Source organism: Centroberyx gerrardi, chromosome 18 (genome assembly GCF_048128805.1).
Source record: "Centroberyx gerrardi isolate f3 chromosome 18, fCenGer3.hap1.cur.20231027, whole genome shotgun sequence".
NCBI classification, from domain to species: domain Eukaryota; kingdom Metazoa; phylum Chordata; class Actinopteri; order Beryciformes; family Berycidae; genus Centroberyx; species Centroberyx gerrardi.
This window is the reverse complement of record NC_136014.1, coordinates 18,983,494-19,003,553: the sequence shown is the minus strand read 5'-3', so window position 1 is coordinate 19,003,553 and position 20,060 is coordinate 18,983,494. Positions and strand designations below refer to the sequence as shown.

At 46.1% G+C, this 20,060-nt stretch overlaps 1 protein-coding gene across 2 annotated transcripts in view; it reads left to right on the top strand.

Moving 5' to 3' along the window:
- Window positions 1-19,610, top strand: part of ches1 (checkpoint suppressor 1) — a 48,311-nt gene extending 28,701 nt beyond the window's left edge. For both annotated transcript variants that reach the window (XM_071924909.2, XM_071924910.2), the window contains exons 3-6: window positions 2,749-2,900; window positions 8,881-8,939; window positions 14,245-14,353; window positions 15,586-19,610. In XM_071924909.2, coding sequence (XP_071781010.1) covers window positions 2,749-2,900; window positions 8,881-8,939; window positions 14,245-14,353; window positions 15,586-16,144 — 879 coding nt within the window. In that variant the 3' untranslated portion in view covers window positions 16,145-19,610. The remainder of the gene's footprint in view (window positions 1-2,748; window positions 2,901-8,880; window positions 8,940-14,244; window positions 14,354-15,585) is intronic.
- The last annotated feature ends 450 nt before the right edge of the window (window positions 19,611-20,060 follow it).

The following is a 20,060-nucleotide window of genomic DNA, read 5'->3' as shown; positions in this document are numbered from 1 at the left end:
ACCCCACGGCAACCTTCTGCCCAGCTCTAACCAAAAATAGAGGTTTTTGTGATAATCGATTTTCAAAAACGCTGCTGTTTTCTCAATTTTGTGAATTTGCCAGAAAATGAAAAACTCTGCTGCACCTCCTCTCGCTTCCAACCCCTGATGCTGCCTGTTGCCAAGGAGACCGCTATAACCCAGGTGACAGACCCTTCCTGTGAGGCGCGCCCTGTGATTGGCCTATCGACCGGGGGGGGTTACAGATTGAGCGTTTTGATTGGCTGGCTGGTTGGCGATGGCAGACAGTGCTTCTGTAGAGAGCATTGATTTAATCGGCTGGCAAGCGGGCAGACAGTAGGCACTCACACACCCAAACACACACACACACACATATATACACACAGACGGCTGGCGGCTGGAGGTGCAAGGGGAAATTTGGCCCAGTGGGGGTCACCTCTGTGGGAGTGAGTGTATGTGTGTGTAATATCATGCTCTCCAGGAGAGGCGTTGCTGGCAGTAATAGAAGCACTCCCAGGAGCAGACCACGCTGGGTAATATCACACTCCGTAGGGAACTCGGCACACACACTCACCCACGCACGCACACAAACACACACACACAGCAAAACACAGCGCATATGGCCTGTATACAACAGGACTGACATACTAATGCAGAGATCCAGACAGCGGAGACTCAAATCAACAGTACACACACATCCTATTAGCTTCTCGTATTCTTACAAGGTCAGATGCAGCAGTGAGTTGTGTGTCTAAGCTTTTGGCTGATGTGGACTGATGTTGACCGATTCAACAGCCATCCAGAGAGAGCCTTAGAGGATGTACTTTGTTATAACTCACTAGAAATGCCATAATTTGGCGGTGGTTGGATTCACATTGGAGCGAAGTATATCAAGGAATCTATAAAGAAGAGAAAGTCAGAGATGTCAGATCCAGGCACGAGCGTTAATTGGAGACAAACTCTAAGGCCTGCAGCACAATTTGTGTCGTAGCGGATGGGAAGTCCATGCCTTAGTGTTTCTAACGCATTCTACCTTGGCAATGACACCTTCAGTTATATATTTGAAGGGATGGAGAGTCAACTCCAAAAGAATTGATTCTCGATTCCTTCACGTCAATTCTGAGAATCGATTCTACTAATAAACGGAATTGGAGTCGACTCCTGTTGCAATCTCGACTCCAAACTCTGGAATCAAAGAAACTGTTTAATTTAAACAATTTTGTAATTCATTCATTCTGATTGAGGCCTATACTGATACTAATCTGTGCTCAGTTGCCTTGGTCTGATCCATTTCACAACAAGTGGGGAGGGCGGGAGGGAGAGATTCAAGGCTCATTGGTTGAATGCCAACTGGCGTCAAAATACAATTTTTGTGTTGATTTTCATTTGGAATCGGAATCAATTTAGAATCGATTCCATCAATTCCATTACAAGGAGTCGGAGCCGTAATCGTCCATCCCTAGTTATTTGGTTAATTAGCTAATGTTTCTGGCATTTTCATAGTAAATTTTGATTGATAAATGTGTCAACTTTTATACTTATTTTTGGGACTTATTTTTGACTGGAGCGGACCAGACGCTGGCTTCAACCACCGCTGTGAAGGGAAGCAAATAACTTCACTAGAGCTTTTTCTGCCAAGGTAGAACGCGTTTGAAACACTAAGGCTTGGACTTCCCATCTGCTACAATACAAACTGTGCTGCAGGCTTTGGAGTTTGTCTCCAATTAACGCTCATGCGCACGGCTCTGACGTATCTGACATTTCCTTCTTTATAGATTCCCTGCAGTATATGCAGAGCTACGAAACTACGTGATCATGACATCTCTCCACCCCGTCCCTGTACCTGTAGCATATCACAGCGCACAACAAAGTGTGCCGAACATAAGGCAGGATGGCTTTAATTTTATATTTATTTCCCGCTCTCTCTCTCTCTCTCTCTTCCTACCGTTCTGTCTCTCTCCCATACACACACACTAACACAAACTCCCAGATTTTGCCACATTCGGTTGACAAGGCAGATGAAAGAGCGGAGTAGGCTGTGAGAGATAGAGGCAGAGAGAGAGAGAGAGAGAGAGAGAGAGAGTAATGTTTTTTCATGCCAGCTTGTCTGAGATCCCTCCCCTCTCTATAATCTATAGGCTGGCTTCACTAAGATGGGGAGCCGACAGCTTCATTAGGTGAGGGGGAAGCTGCTTTGATCTAAAAATACACACCATCATCGCCCCTGGAGTGGAAAAAGTTAAAGAGTTTCCCTCTGTCTTAATCAAAAAAGCTTCATGGTTTTTCAGCGGAGAGGAGGCTTGGAAAATATCGAGGGAGGAGGCGTTGAGAATGTATTAATTCTCATTCCTCGGAGTGTTATCATCCGTGGGAATATGCGAATGTTTGTGTGGGACACGGGGTCGATGTTTTTTTTTTTTTTTTTTTTTTTTTAGGAGGTAGTAATCTAGTGGTGTTGCAGTTAGCAGATGCAGGGAATGCTTTCGTTCTCCAGTTCTGTATCTGTGTGGGAATGCGGCGCTGTGGTGTGTGTACAGGTGGTTTTGTAAACAAGAATCCGACAGAAGGTCTGGACTTTGAGCCCGTGTTTGGGCTTTGGACTTGTTGGCTCAGGTCAGTGTGCTGTGCCGTGTTTGTGATGTGCTTTGAGGAGGCCGGCATCACTCACCAATAACATCCCTCCCTCCTCTCTCCACCCCTACTCTTTCTTTCTTCTTCTCTTTCTTCCTCTCTCTTTCTGTCTTGCAGAGCATAGGCAAAGGCTCGCTGTGGTCCATAGATCCGGAGTACAGGCACAACCTGATCCAGGCGCTGAAGAAGACGCCGTACCATCCGTACTCGCCCGGCCTGGCCACGCCCTCCACCTCCCCCCCCACCCTGCCGCAGACATATCACCACAGGTAACGCCACTCATCCATTGATGAGTTATTTGATCTGCCCGGTTGATTGGTAAATCCATTCATTCATTCATAGGTACATAGACAGATAGATGGATGGATAAATAGATAGATAGATAGATAGATAGATAGATAGATAGATAGATGGATGGATGGATGGATGGATGGATGGATGGATGGATAGATAGATAGATAGATAGATAGATAGATAGATAGATAGATAGATAGATAGATAGATAGATAGATAGATAGATAGATAGATAGATAGATAGGATTCAATTTGCTTGGTTGATTGGAAAATCCATCTGTTGACTCACTCACATTCATTCACTCATAGATAGACTGACTGATTGATTGATTAGTTATTTGATTTGATTTGCTTAGTTGATTGGTAAATCCATTAATTCATTCGTAGATAAACAGATTGATTGACTGACTGATTGGTTGGTTGGTTAGTTGGTTACAAACTAGCATGTTGGGTGTCCTGGTGGGTCAGTTGGTGACATCCTAGGTTCAAATCTGTCTTGGCACATGTCACACACCCCCACCTCCCCGTCTCTCTCTCTCTCTCTCTCTCTCTCTCTCTCTCTCTCTCTCTTCCTTCCTGTCTCTCTTCTCTATGCTCATCCGATAAAGCAGAAATATCATAAACATAATCTTAAAGAGACACAGCATGCCAAGTTGAAACTCTAGAGGATATCAAGATAAATTGTAATCACTCATTTCCGTTGTTGTACCTTACACTATGTTCCTGGCTCTGTGCACACACACACACCCCCCCCCCCCCCCCCTCCTCCTCCTCCTCCTCCTCCTCCTCCTCCCTCACCTCAGGCACATGTAAGATAAAACACTCTGCTTTTGTTCCCCTCCACCCAATGCACCACCTCTCTCTCTCTTTCTCTTTCTCTCTCTCTCTCCTTCTCTCTCTCCACCCACCCGGCCTTAGGCGCTATACAGCTTACCCACCCCAACCCCTCCTAAAGACTTTTTGCACGCTGTTTTTATGCAACAGCCCTTCCATCTCTCCTCCTATCTCCCTCAGCCTCAGGCACATCACAGGTAAAAGCGGTATGACTGCAGATGCCTTTTTTTTTTTTTCTTTTCCCACTTGTTCACTTGTTCACTCCCTCACCCTCTCTCCAGCCTCTCCTGCCCCTCAGGCCTCTGGTCGTCTTCCTCTCTTTACACATTGGTCTGTCTGTCACACACACACACCCCACACACACACACCTCTGAGGTTACATTACCTCACGCTCTCTACTTGTTTTCAGCTCTTGTTTTCTATCATTTGCGGTCGCGCGCTCTCAATCTCTTAATTCCTCCTTTTTGTATTCATCTCGCTCTGTCCGTCCGCCTCTACGCCTTTCCTCTGGCACATAACACTCTTCCGTTCCGCTCCTCTCGCTCTCTTTTCTCCTCTTTTAATATCCCACACACCCTCCCGCTCATCCTCAGGCATATATCACAAATAGTGGGGCACCCAGCGCTCTGTCTTCTTTATTTATCCCTGCTGTGATTTATTCCCTCTCTCTCTCTCTCTCGCCACTCTTTCGACTCTCTCTCCACCACTTTATCATTCAATTAAACCCTCCTTTGTCTACCTTCACTCCTTTCTCCAACCAGCCCCCCCCCCCCCCCCCCCCCCAGCTCTGCATATCTGCCTGCGTTACCTCCTTATTCCCTTCTTCTACTTTCTACTTTCCTGTCCTCTCCTCTACCCTCCGTTCTCTCCCTCTGCTAACCTCTCGTTTTCCGGCTCTTCTGTCCATCCCAGTGGATATGTCAGCGAGAGGTACTATTAGTCGTCTTTTCCTTCTTGCGCTCCTTCTCTTTCTCTCTCTCTCTTTTCCCGAACCCCCCCCCCCCCTTAGTTGAGCGGGGCAGGTTGGCTTGCAGAGCCAGCGGACTGTGTAAGACAGAATAATTGGTTCACCGTAAAATGTAAAAGTGTCATTTTGAACAATGAGGTATGGGGAAGTGGAACAAATTGGAGGCCGGATTCGGAACATGGGAGGAGGGGGGGGCGGGAGGGGTGTAGTGGGGGGCTGGTGGTGGTGGTGGAGGAGAGGGGGGCGGGGTTCATTTGCATTATAACACACAGTGGGAAATGAGAGAGTAAGCGAGGAGAGTCCATTTCCTGGTTAGAGGAGAGCCCGGGGTCTCTGGTGACGCAGTACCCAGAGAGCATACCTTGAGTGTGTGTGTGTGTGTGTGTGTGTGTGTTCTTGTTTTGCTATCTTTGTGAGAACCGGTTTGACTTTTGGACCTTCGGAGTGAGGATATTCATGCAAAGTGAGATCGTTCTGGCCGGTCCTCACTTCTTCAAGGGGCTTGTTTAGGGTTAGGACTTGGGTTTTAGGGTCAAGGTTAGAATTAGGATTAGGTTAGGCTTCACATTAGGCTTCAGGTTAGGGTTAGTTTTGAGTACAGGATAGGGTTTGGCATGTAGTGGTGAGGGTGAAGGTTAGGGTTAGAGGGTCAGGGAAAAAATGAAGTCAATGGAAGGTCCTCATAAGTATAGTAAGACAAACGTGTGCATGTGTCTGCATGTGTGTGTGCACCAGTAGGTGTGTATGCATGCAAATGTTTTATGTATGTCTGCATGTATGCGTGTAGTAAAGCAATGGTTCTCAACCTTTTAGGTTTGTGACCCTTTAAAGCGAAGCGATGCCCCTGGCACAGGAGAGGCTGTAAACTATTCATTATTTCACAAGAAAAAGGCAAAAAAATGGAGAAAAAAAATCTGAAAAACTAATAATAATAATAATAACTATTTATATGTCACTTTTCTAAAAACAATTTACCAAGTGCTTTACAGACCAGCATAAAATCAAACAAGAAGGTACAGTGAAACGACAGTAAATAAAAGCAATAAGAACTGTAAGAACAGTAAAATAAGAAAACGATAAAATCAAATCAAGTAAAAGCACATTTATAGAGAAATCATTTTAAAAGGGACTTAAAAGTTGAGACCGACTTGGCTGATCTTATGAACAGTGGCAAGCCATTCCAAAGCTTAGGGGCTCCTGCAAATGCCCGGTCTCCCTGTATAGACATGATAATGTATATAGTAGAAATATGTTTGTTTCCTATCCCATAAATCATCTCACGACCCCCCCAAAATTACCTTGTGACCCACTGTATGTGGTGTAGACAAGGTATTTAAACAGTCGTCTTTATGTGCTGCATGCCACTCAATGCGTCCAATCAATATAACACAATATCTCTCTCAAGAGCAACACCCTGTGAGTAGAGTCAAGGATATTATGATATGAAGTGTAATGACCGTGAATGGTTGCACAGCATGTCTATTTTGTTATGGTCAAGGACTGTCACAAGCAGTTCTGTGCAACTGGAAAACAGAAGGTGATTGAAGAGAAAGAAGAGAGAGGGAGAAAGAGGGGAGGGGGGGGGAATGGTGGTAGAGACAAGAGATGGAGAGAGGAGAAATAAAGAGGAAAAGAGGGATTGAGACTGTGTGAGGGAGGGAAAGAGCGGGAGAGAGCGAGGGAGGAAGAGAGAAGGAGGGAGAGCAGCGAGGCTTCTTTGTCCTCTACTCCTTGTCTCTCACACCTCTCAGTTTTTCATGGACCGTAATAACTCACACCACACCAGTCAACCCCCACCTGCAGTAGTGTGTGTGTGTGTGTGTGTGTGTGTGTGTATCTGCATGAGTCTGTGCATGTTTGTGTGTGTGTCTGCATGTAAGTGTGTGTGTCAGTGCGAGAATATGTGTGTCTGTGCATGTGTACATCTTTTGTGTGCATTTAAGTGCAATCCTGTGTGTGTGTGTGTGTGTGTGTGTGTGTGTGTGTGTGTGTGTGTGGGCATCTATATGTATATGTATGTATGCATGCATATAATTCCAAGTGTGTGTGTGTGTGCACGTGTTGGAGTCTATGTGTGTGTCTGTGCGCGTGCACATAATTCATTCGTCACTGACATATGCAAGACATCCAGGGAATTTCCATGAGGTAGGTGTAGGTGTGCGTGTGCGTGTGTGTGTGTGTGTGAAGGGAGAGAGAGAGAGAGAGAGAGAGAGAGAGCATGCTGGGTAGGAGGTCAGCTCCATGGTGCATTCCTTCACACCCCATCAGCATCTGGATGAGAGGAGGAGGGGATGGAAGAATGGATGGAGGGAGGAAGGAGAGACGGAGGGAAGGGTGTCTCAAGGGGGATGGGGAGGAGCGCTTTCTCTCTCTTTCTCTCTCTCTCTTTCTCTCTGTCTCTCTCTCCTCTCACTCTCTCTCTACCTCTATCTCTCCCACCCTCCCTCCCTCCTCCTCCTTCCTTTGCAGAGAAAGATGCAGTGGGGGGAGGGGGGGAGTGATGGAGGGGGTGTGGAACGAGCGTCTGCCACGAGTTTAGCCCCTCGCCCACTACATTAAATGCACGGGGTTGCCTTGGCAACGGGAACGCCGCCATGGCAACACATGTAGTATAAAGCAGGTGCCGTCGCACCATGAAGCCATTTGTTGAGAGGGTAAAGAGTGAGAGAGAGAGAGAGAGAGAGAGTGAGAGAGAGAGAGGGAGGGAGGGATAGGAAGAGGGAGGGAAAGAAAGAGTGAGAAAGGGAGAGCGGGGTAGAGAGGGGGAATGAGATGGGCGGGGGGGGGGGGAAGCGGGGGGTGGCAGGGAAAACAGACAGGCTGTTAGCGCAGGAAAAATATGTTATCGCCGTGGCAACGCAATGTGGCAACTCTCCATGGCAACAGCAGGTGGCTCAGGGCTGAAATTTGCGTTCGTTGCTTTTGCTTTTTGTGTGTGCGTGTGTGCGTGTGTGTGTGTGTGTGTGTGTGCGTGCGTGCGTGCCTGTCTGTTTCAAGTCCGTCTTTCCTCTGCATCTGGCGAGGTGAGCGCTACATCACAAGTGCAGACGTCCAAATCCCCTCATTCAGCAGCTTAGCGCAACATAAAACAAGACTCTATATTACAAACGGCACTCTTCCTGCTCCGTTCCTGATTAGTGTAAATGAATGGGTTATTTTTTTTTTTCGATGTCTGCGGCATCTCCTGGTCCCAAATCACAAACGTGCGTGTTTATCTGGCTGGTTATCTGTTTCTTTGTCTGTCTTTTTGTCTCACTCTCTATCTGTCTGTCCTACCTGTCACTACATAGACCCCTAACAGTATATGGTCTGTGAAACAGCAGAGAACAACCCCTGTAGCTAAAGAGAGGGAGAGAGGGAGAAAGAGAGAAAAAGAGAAAGAAAGGAGCAGTCAGACGTGTTGTCTAATCGGGAGCTAAAGACCACTCAGCCTGGAAAAGCCCTTACAATCTCTCTTTCTTTCTTTCTCTCTTTCTCTCTCTCTCTCTCTCTCTGTCTGTCTCTCTCCTTGAAATTCTGGATAAGGGTGAACTGTATGGATTGTCTGCTTGTGTGTGTGTGTGTGCGTGCGTGTCTGTGGGTAAGTGCATGTGAAGATGTCTCTGTCTATGTGAGAAATGCCATCATTACCTCCCTCATTAGTGGTGCAATGATCACCTAAACTGAGTCGTCGGCTGTGTGTGTGTGTGTGTGTGTGTGTGTGTGTGTGTGTCTTCGCTGCATGTGAGCGACTGTAAAGCGTGCCTCTGTTTAAACGTACGCATACGCACGTCTGTCTTAAGTGTGAATACGTCTGCATGACACGAGTGTGTGTTTGAATGTGTGTGTGTGTGTGTTGATTAGGGGTGTTTGAATGTGTGTGAATGGGCCAGTGGCGGGCGGTGGGGGGTTGTCATGAGAAATTACCCCCATGGACTACAGCAGCGAGGCTGTAATTCTCCGAGGTAATCACAGGGAATAATGGCAACAGTGGGACACCCGGGAATCTAATCACTATAATCAGAAGCACTGGCTTATGGGCTCAAATTCCTGCCTTGCTATCTGCCTCGCGACGAAGCCTGCAGGGCTGGTTGGCTGCTGCAACATGATCAAATGATTGACCAGTGTCCTCTCTCTCTCTCTCTCTCTCTATCTCTCTCTCTCTCTCTTTCCAGTCCTCCACTGTGGTCGGGGAGTCCCCTCTTCAGAAAGAACGGAGGAGTTCTCCTACAAGGTACCGTTTCGCCTCGCGGAGTCTTGTTTGTGTGTGATCTCCCGCCTGTCTTTCTCTCTCTCTCTCTCTCTCTCTCTCCCTTTCTCTCTCTCTCTCTCACCCTGTCTGTTTCTCTCTCTCACTCTCTCCCTCTCTCCTCCCGTCTCGCCTCCCCCCTCTTCCCTCTATGGATGTGCCAACTCCAATCATCTCAATTCCAAATCCCTCTTTTTAGAAGCGCACCTTGAGAATACTGAGAGTGCCGAGTTCTGACACTTGGCTCCGCGCCAGAGGAGGATGCTTTTCCGAGGAGGCGTATTTGAAAGTTTAACAAAAAAAAAAAAAAAAAAAAAGCAATAGAGAAAGAGAGGGATAGAAAATCAGGAGCAACCCCACTGCCTTCCCTTCCTCATTCAATTCAACACACACACACACACAAACACACATTCACTCTTTCTCACCCTCGCTCCCACTCTGTCTTTTTCCCTCTAGTCCCTTCTCTTTTTCTTCTCCTCTATTCTTCTCCTCTCTTCTTCCACTCCTCTCCTCTAATGCCCTCTATTCTCCTCTCTTCTTCTTCTTCTTCTTGTCTCCTCACCTCACCTCTCTCCTCTATTCCTCTCCTCTTCCTTTCTTCTACTCTTTTCTCTTCTTCTGCTCTCATCTCCTCTCCTCACCTCTATTCCTCTCCTCTCCTCTCCTCCTCCTCCTCTTCCTCTCCTCTTCTCCCTGGTGGCCGGACGGCAGTTTAAATGGACATTCAATCCCAATCAGGGAGCACTCCGGGAGCTCGCTGGGCTGCCGAGTCCTAAATGGAGGGGGAAATGGATACATTAGGCGTCTGCGGCGCGCCCTCCATCGCTGCTGATAATGGAGTAGTAATGGTCAAGGAGCCGAGGTTGGAGAGAGTGTCTGAAAACCTGGACTCCCTCTAGACACACACACACTCACTCTGTCTGAGAGTGATGTGTCTGGATGGCTGGCCAGCTGGACAGATGGATGGATAGATGAATAGATAAATGGAGAGGGAGATAGGAGGGAGGAGGAGGAGGAGGAGGAGGAGGGAAAGGCCGTCAGATGCCGACTTGGAGCACAAAGGTGACAGGGAGAGAGGGGAGAGACACGGAGAAGGAAAACGTTTTTTTTTTTTTGTGTGTGTAATATGTGTTTGAGAGGAGAGATTCGGAAAGGATTGGCATCATATTTAAGAGGCGAGAGGAGGAAAGAGGCAAGAAAGAGCGAGCCAGAGGCAAAGTCAGAGTAAGGGAGGGAAAGGGGGGAAGAGGGGGACTGCTGGACAGAGAGAGAGAGAGGAAGAGAAGGAGAGAGACAGAGGTAGTGAGGTTGAGGCTGTTAGAGCCATCCGTTATTACTTCCATTTCCCAATCCCAGAGCTTTCAGACCCGCTCCACGCTGAGCTGATGCGGGCTGAAGCCTTCCTCTCCCTGTGGCCCACACTCGCTCAGGATGAATACAGGGCCATGCCTAGCAGCCGTGTCCTTAACCCAACCCATCACCCCGTCCCGCCGAAGTTCATCATTCAATAGCTCTAAATTATAGACGACCCACTCTGTGTAAGTGTTATTATTTTATTACCCAAGCACTTAAGTTACCTGCTATCATTAAAGGAAAAAAAAAGGACCATAATTTGTTTTATTTCAGCGTTATCATCTCGGAATCTTCATTTCCACGTCAGCTGCGAATGAATTATCCATCCAAAAATCGACTAGCTGTTATGTTTAATCGCAGTGTTTATAGTACAGCGCAATCACTTTGAAGATTCAAACAGATATTGGGTTTATGTCTGTTTGTTTGACTTACTTCTACTCAGTAATTATTACCCTGCGACTCGGCCTGTACAGTAAACCCTCACCTGCTCAGATGGCAGACGAGGACGAGGCTTAGACGCCCATCAGAGCTTTTTAAAAGGTGCATACTAGACAGCGGTAGGCGTTTTAATACAACTCAAAGACGTCACTGCAAAAGCGTCATTAAGTCATAGCCAAGTCAAGCCAGTCAGCCAGCCAGTTAGACACTCAACCAGAGAGATAAACAGTTAGAAAGACAAGCCAGTTAGACATCCAGTTAATCTGAAAGCATCTCAGCCCACCAGCAATACAGTCAGCCAGTCAGTCAGCCAGTCAGTCAGCCAGTCAGTCAGACAGTCAGTCAGACAGTCAGTCATACAGTCAGTCAGACAGTCAGTCAGCCAGTCAGTCATACAGTCAGTCAGACAGTCAGTCAGACAGTCAGTCAGACAGTCAGTCAGACAGTCAGTCAGCCAGACAACATTACTATGAGTCCTGCCCTCAGCCTCTATATTCAGTTTAACACACGGCAGCCAGGCAGGCAGATAGACAGGGGGTGTTTTGACTGAGCGAGAGGCCACTTTGAAACGGTTGCTTTCTCAAGGTCTGCTGGGAGTGACCTTTGAACCTCTGGCTCTGGACTGTGTGTGTGAGTTCAGTGAGTGAGTGTAGGTGTGTGTGTGTGTGTGTGTGTGTCTGTTCCGCTCCTCCTCTGGCCGCGCGGAGCCTGCAGCCTGCAGGGCCATGTGGAACTCATTTAACAGGAGAGCAGAGGAGGCTGAGTGTGTACGGCACATGAGAGCGGAGAGGGAGGGAGCTGAGGGCTTCGCTCGCCCTGGAAAACAGGCAGGCAGGGAGACAGGCGGCGGGCGAAGGCGTAGGAAGCAGACAGAAAGGCAGACCGGCTGACCCGACATAGGAAAAGAGACAGAGGCAGACGTGCAGACAGACATACGCACCCCACTGTCTTTCTCATGCCTCTTCTCAGTGTTTACAGTTTTTTTTTTCTTCCTCGGTGCATTCTGCTCTCTGCTACTGAGCGGGTGCGTTTTTTTTTTTTTTTTTTTATTGCTCTGAGCTCGTAAAATGTATTGCTCAATCTCAGCGAGCGAGGATGGGCTTTTTGGGAGCGCTGCCTGCCCGCTCTCTCCCAGCTTAGTCCGTCACCTCACCTCCTCAGCATATGTCCCAGGGTTTTTTACCTTGCGGAGACGGCGTGCATGCTAAGTTGGAAGATATGAGTCACCACTATACATAGCATGACAGTGAGATTGATAGAAGAAGAGAGGAAGCGAGGGAGAGAGAGCGAGAAAATCAACACGGAGAGAATCGAGAGAGAGAACAGAATGAGAAAGACAAAGAGAGGGGATGGGAAAGTGGAAGAGCAAAGGAAGGAGGTGAAGACACGGAGATATACACACACACACACACACGGGGGAGAAGAGAGGAGAGTTGTCTGTACTTGTGCTAGCGGGGTGTGTGTGTGTATCTAGGGTAAACAGTGGTGGTCGGGAGCGTGTCGCTATGCTATGAGAGGCCATGTCAAACAGAGCTTGGTATTTCCTCTCCCTCTCCTCGCTCTCTCTCTCTCTCTCGCTCCCTCCCTCTCTCTCTCTATCACTCTCTCTGCTGATGCATGATCTACCACTCTGTGGCATGTGGAAGGGGAGCCGTTGCTATGGCAACCCAAAGCCTGACTGGAGCAAGAGGTGGGGAGGAGGAGGAGGAGGACGAGGGGGAGGGGGAGGGGGGGGGTTGGCGGGCGTGCATGTCAACCCGGGGAGACCTAATGCACTACGCACACATGCACACACACACAAGCATGCAGCGAGTGATCAAGATTACAAAAGAGACTCTGTGCAGGGACTTACTTATAAGGTTATGGAGAGCAGAGCTGGAGATATCAGGGGCAGACCCACACTAACTGGAGTCAATAAGATTACTGTGGACACAGCCAGCTACGAAAACGGCTACAGACACACAGCAACAATGACAAATGACAAACAGATCTATTACAGTTCAGTACTTGTGAGTTGCAGGGAGTTTTTCGGGGGGGGAGGGGGGGGGGAGGTCCCGTCATGACAAGAGTATGTTTCAATGAGCTCGCAGTTCCCGGGGCGAATATACATTTCTTATTGGGCTTAAAAGTCTCCGCACGACATCAATCACAAATTTATGGACCGGGACTTAAAACCGGCGCATGAAAAGCTTTAAATAGGGTCTCTTTCAGCCGTGGCGATGCGGTGGAAATGAACACTTTTAGCATTTGCACCTTAAAAAATGCCTCTGCGGCAGACAAAGCAAACAGCAGGTCATCATTTGTGAAATGCAAACTGACCCCAGAGATGAAAATGACAGCTGTTTTAGTGAAGTGGGACGGCTGTGGTGAGCAGCCAGCCTTGAATAACTAGAGCTTTTGGCTCAGATAGACGCGCACTACTCTTCTCTTCTCTTCTCTTCTCTTCTCTTCTCTTCTCTTCTCTTCTCTTCTCTTCTCTTCTCTTCTCTTCTCTCCTCTTCTCTTCTCTTCTCTTCTCTTCTCTTCTGTTAAGAAAGGTCAGAGAGCTGTGTAAGTCAGGCAGAGTGAGCTGCGCGGTGTTCCAGCCATGTTTTCTCAAATATTCATCACAGATACACACACACATGCAAAACAATTCACAGCTGGTGCAACAAAGAGGAACTGCAGTCAATCTAAGAAATCATATGCATCATCCTCATGGTCTATGACAGTCCAGTCAGTCTTTGTGAATATGGGCAGCTGTTCCCCAAAGCTGGAAACCAGAGAATTGAGACTCCAGCCTGTGATAACATTAAGATGGAAAATCTGAAGCTGCATTAGAAACAATGGATTATTTGGAGGTCCTTAATGTTTGTTTTTATTCCAAAGTGGACTTTATGCTATGGCATCTTGATGGCATCACAAGCTCTCTGCTTTGTGGCTTTGGGAGAGCATGGTTCATATTCACATGTTAATTGGACGATCCTTGACCACAGGAATGATGTATACGAATTGTTAAATTGTGTGGTATTCTCCTTTAAGCTCCAACTGCCTGCTGTTCAGCCCACAGCATCAGACAGGCTGGATTCAGCCGAGCCCAGCGGTCGTTGGTAATTGAATGATTCGCAGCGGCCTTAACTCATTTATGACGCTTTCCCGCTCAATTTAACCTTGCCTTGCTCATCAATACTGCCCTGTCGGCCTTCTCAGACGGCCAGTGAATGCTCATCGAGCTGCTCCCACGTCTTGTCGAGGTCTGATTGTATTTTTGAGGAGCTTCCTCAGTGTTTCCTTCCTTTTTCAGTCTTAACTTTGAAACTGATTTTTTTCTGCGTGTGCATTCCATGTTTGCTGTTGTGTGCATTTCTGTGCGTGTCCCCTAGGTGTGTGTGTGTGTATGTGTGTGTTGTGAGTACTGCACACAACAGTATGTCTGTTGTGGGTGTGGATCAGTGTGGCGACTGGCGTGGATCTGCGTGTATCTCGGTGTAAGTTCTTGTGTCTGCTGCTCTCTCTCCAGTTCCTCGTGGTGTGATCCAAAATGGCGCCCGCGTCAGGAGCCAGGGGCTGTTTCCTGTCATAAGACCCCTACCCATAAGCCCTGTGGGGAGCAGAACCTCGGCCATAAGGTTGGTAAACTTTTGCCTTCCTTTTGCCCTCAACCATATAATTATGTCAGTCAGGATTTTCCCTACACAAACACATTCCCTCACACACAAACACTCAGACACACCCACACACACACATACAGTAGCCTACAAACACACACACAAACACACACGCACACACACACAAACACACACACACACAAAACAGACACACCATCAGACACAAGAATTTTCCACTCGTAGTTTACATAATCACATCTTTATTGTGTTTGAGAGTCAAAGGCGTTCACACACTCCCCTCAGTTCAGAACATTTTATCCAGGTGTGTTTATATAACGGTCTCACACAGACATATGCACACGCACACACACACACACACACACACACACACACACATACACACACAAACACAAGTTTATTAGTGTGAGAAGCCTCATGATTCAAAGAACATTGGGAGCATGCATGGACATGCACATCCATCACAGGAGCATAAGAGTATGATGGCCCACACCGCATAATGAATTAAACATACCCAAAGGCTCACTAAAGGTATGCAGTGAATATTTGATCACTGTGAGGGGTGCATGTTTTTCTTATAAGATATTAATATGCTAACCCTTTCATTCTGAAAGGAGAAGATGTCCAGGGGACAGGGCAGCCTGCTGCAGCTGCTTTTGATTTATAGAGTGTCAGAAAACCTTAATGTCCTTAATGTCTTACAGAGAAAAGTATCTTTTAACTAACGGGCAAAAAATGCACGGTGATTTAATGTGTAAGAACTGTAGCTGATGTATAAATGTGTAAAATGGTTAAATAGCTTCACTGCAGAAGCGTCATTCTGTGATGTTGTTCTGACTTGAAACTTTACAAGGTCCTTTATGTGCTGAGCAAGTTCCAGGACCCTAGGGACCATGAAACCTACTCAAAAAGCACTGTATCATTTAAAAAATGCATAGGCGGCAATCTCAAAATGAGGCTGCTTTTCCTCATTCCTAAAAGGCTGACGCTCTGGAGATACCAGGTTTGAATCTGACAGCAGAATTATGCAGATCAGGCCTGGGGGACTATTTGAGTGTGATAGATTATCACCTAAACTTTTTTGCTTTCTGGCCAACGGATGCTAACTGCCAAAGGCATACCAAAATGGAGCAGGCTTCAGTGGAGTGCAGCACATCCAGGCAGGCCACCTGGCTAGCGGTCTGACAGCAGGAGTAACAATTTTCTCTCCCGCTCTGTGTCCTTGCTTCGTACAGATCGGCCCTGGGAGATTATCTAAGCCGAGGAGAGGACAGCCCATCCTGCTACTCCCCTCCACCCTGCGGCGAGGACCTCCAGGACGACCACACCTACAGCACCGCCAAATCCCCCAGCAGGCTGTGCTCCTCCCAGGTCCCCGCCCCCTCCTCCCCGCTGGACGATGACGACATCATCGCCGTAGAGATCCAATCGGACGTCAAACCCGAGCCGCGGGAGATCCCGCTGGATTCGCACGTCACCACGGCCGGCGCCACCTACGTTTCCCAGCAGCCCGCACGGGGACAGAGACGTGTTTCGGGGGTGGGAGCGGGGACGCTGGCGGGAAGCAGTTTGCCCTGGACCAAAAACCGAATGAGGGCCATTAGCGACACGCTGCCGCTGAAGAAGCGGCGCGCGGCGGCGGCGGTGGAGAAGCCGCCGGAGAGCGACGACGAGGAGATGAAGGAGGCGGCGGGGTCACTGCTCCACCTGGCGGGGGTCAGAGCCTGCCTCAACAACATCACAAACCGCACCGCCAAGGGCCAGAAGGAGCAGAAAGAGGCCCTGAGAAACTAAGACACACACACATGCACGGACAAACACACATATACATAGACGTACATAAAGTACATAGTCATGCAAACACATACAGACACATGCAGTATGATACACACACACACACATGGACACATGCACAAACACAGGCCAACAGGTAACGTTACTAAAGCATTAGTCTCAACGGACACTTCTCATCTCCCTCTATCTCTATCTATCTGCAGGGCATTAGGTGAATCCTACTTATTTGTGGCAATATCAAAAATCTCTGTTTTCCTACATGTTCAGCAACACTAACATCAATGGGTAATTCTCATGCGTCTTTGTTGTTTTTGTTGTTTAAAAGGGGATGAAAGCCATAAAAAGCATGTTTTGTCACTAATTTGGACGAGTTGGACATGACAAAACTGAGTCACATTGCGGAGCGTATATGAACAGAAGATGGCTGTTTGTCTTATCTGTTTGTTTATATGTGAATCTGTAGCAATCTTGCAGTGATGCCAGCAAGAAAGCTGAGCCAATGAGACAAGCCTATTTAACAGACTTAGAGCGCTCTTGGCCGCTCACTAGCATCACTCTCTACATCCACGAGCACAAATGTGAGACTGTGCCAAAGATAAGCGACCAGGTTGCTCCATGTAGCCGATATGACAGCTAACAAAAATAAAGCAGAAGGCATAGTAAAGTCAGAGAGCTAGAGTAGAGACAATGACCTTAAGTGTCAAAATAATTGTAAAACCCAATGTGATATATTCATGCACTTCAGATTATTTTACGCCACTTATAATAGATGCATCATGGGTAAAGACATGGTTTATTTCAAGAGCACTCATAGTATTTAAGAATAGTTATATTAAAAAAAAAACGAAAAAAAAAAACATGGTCATGTTTATCACCATAGAGATGGATAGTGTGCCGGGTCTGAGGCAATATCTCCTTCATTTTGTTGTTGTTGTTGCATAATGTAAACGTCCCTAAAACTTTTCCAGTACTTCTGTCCATAGACGTAGACACCTGGTATAGATATAGTAGCTACCAGTAGCTACCACACCTGCCTATTCATTTTACAACGTCAAAGAACTATATACATAAACTGTGGGTTTAGATTTCTGTTCGTATCTGTTTACCCTCACTCTACCCTCATAAAGATATAAGCAATTTGTCCCGTGTGGACAACTCTGTAAAAAGGTTAGAAAATATTTTATTTTTTTCCTTTCTTAATTGAAGCAATTTGACCTGCAGGACTTTCTCAGTTATATTGCATGGGTGCTTGTAAATAAGATAAAAAGCAAATCTTTTTTATTCAAAGATCATGTAAGATAAACAATGTATTTAGCATGAAGCATGACTTATTTTCATATAAACCTTGATCCTAGAGGAAAGAAAAAAAAAGTTTTGCCGCCAATTCTTATACCCTTGATTATGTTTCAATTTTTATTTTGAATCCTTTTTAATTGATGTTGTGTTTTTTTCCTGAGCGGGCTTTCAAAGACACATCTTCAGGGAGGAATGTGGGGGATCACTCTGCAAATGGGGGCCCAAGGGTGCCACCTCTGGGCTTCAGTTCAAGCTACATAGGCCAGCTGAATCACCTCTTAGGGGCGAGCTTCAGTCTTCTTCTGCCTGTACAGTGATATAGGTGTTCAATGTTAATCCCAGTGTTATTTCAAAACATGTCTGTAGAGTGTGTGAGTTTGCGTGTCCAGGAACACACACCCTTTAACATTGTGCCTGCCTGCCTGCCCTCAATACCTCTGTTGTCATGTCTCTGACATGTTTTGACAGAATGTTTCTTGTCTTTATTTATAACAGTATTGTTAATTTCTCCTCTATGTAAATGTATATGTGTCCTTATTTTCCATCGGCATTGATCAGTGTAAATGTATGGAACAGCTGGGCATGGGAAACTGCATTTGTTGTTTGTCCTGAAGGAACCTCATATCTCCAAAAAGGCCGCTTGGGAAGAATAGAAAAGAGAGAGGAATGGAGGAGATGGTTTAAATGAAAAAAAGTGTTTTCTTATTTACACCTCCATATTGTTAACTCTTTAATTGGACTGAAAGGGTTGACTTGCCATTGTGGGTGTGAATCTCGCACACAATCTAACACATATTTATCTCAAGGGCCAAACCTGGAGATCTGAGTTTTTAAACCTTTTTGCTAAAGGTTATGTATTAGACTCACTGTACAAGTGTGTATGTGTATCTCACCTATGGTCATGGAAAACTGACTTGATTGAAATTGACAGGGGCAGTAGTGAGTTTTGACACTCTTTGTGTCAAAACTGATATGTTACAATTATTGCACTGCCACTATTTGGTATGCTTAAGCTATAACAAGAATGCATTAAAGTATTATTTCCTTCCCTAACTTCCAGAGATACAGTACATATAAAATACAGTGCAGCTGGATCAACTGAATGGAAAAACATCTTCGTAGGAGGAAACATGGGCTGGGTTTGGTTGGAGATTATGTGCAATGGTGTAGCAGCGGAGTCAGGCAAGGTTTTGTTGAAGCTGAATAGACGCTGAGTGATTGTCAGTGAGCCAAGCAGGCAAACAAACGCAGACATTTCTCGAATGTCCCATCCATTGGTACAGTCTTTTGCCACCTGTAGCATGCATCACTGGCTTTGCATTTTGTATGGTATCCATGCCGACGTAAAAAAGGCTCAAGGAGACGCTGTCTGTGTCCTTGTTGTGTGCCATCCGTCTGTCGTCTGATATCTGTCTTGAGTGCTCCCGCAGCCCAGGTCAAGCACTCTGCTGTATTTGCAGTAACAAACCACTGTTGTGGTGACTAATAATGTGTTCAGTCGGCAAGAGGCATGTCGAGGAGAGAATGTGTTGCTTTAGCAACCACCTTTTTTCCTCTGACTCACTCAGTGACATGCAGGAAAGATGAACTACTGACCCACGAGTCCTGGAAAAACAGAGCAACACACAAAAGTAGGACATTTAAATCAAAAGAAATACACTTCACTGCCTGAAAATGCCCCCCAAAACAAGTGTTTCTTTCAAACCTGCCAAACATATAGTGCAGCGCTCTATAAAATGGTTGCCATTTTATTTGTTGATGTTTTTATGAGCGTTTTCATTTTGTGTTTTGTTTTCTCTCTGACAAAAATACCTACAATACTGCCGTTATTTCTGGTGACTGTATGAGCTGAGTATTTGAAAGCCATAGGTTAGAGATGTCAAAATGCAAAACTATTATTGATCTGTGAGATGTGATGCAGAGTGCACCCAGGTGTTGGTTTTTCAGTAAATGTTCAATTCTCTCCTTATTGTGCAATCATATTGCCAAAGAACGATTTCAAACTATTTCATCACTACATGTAAATATCAACGTTGTCCAATACCGTGGCAAAAAAAATATATAAATGTTGTTTTATTTTGTTTTCCATTTTTCTGAAAAACTACAATGATGTTTATGTGATGTATTGTCTTCCAGTTGGTTGCAATAATAAAAAATACAAGTTGCAGAAGATTAGTTTGGCTGTATTTTTAAAACACTTGGATCAAATAAGATCCTACATATAGAATTTGTGTTTTTAATCTCATTTAACCAATTTTTCCTACTAAAATGTATAGTTAAATATGGCAAAGACTTAATATTTTGTGTCAACAAGGAAGATGTCACCCCTTCTCATCCCCCTTCAGGTTGCCGCCTCAACATAAGACACAACACTTCCATACACAGTTACCCCCATTTACTGGTAAAGTGCTAGCTTTGTGAGACTGGAGAGCCTTTAATTTGCTCTCAAGACTGACCCCAATCATTAACCTCACATATTCCCATCAACAAGGGTCTTATCATAACCAGGCCTCTTCCACCAGTTAATTATTCATTTACTTCCTCTAATCATCTAAGTCCAATACTTCTGATTAAAGTCAAACTCTGCATGCCCCTCAGGGAAAGAAGTAAAAGAGTTAAG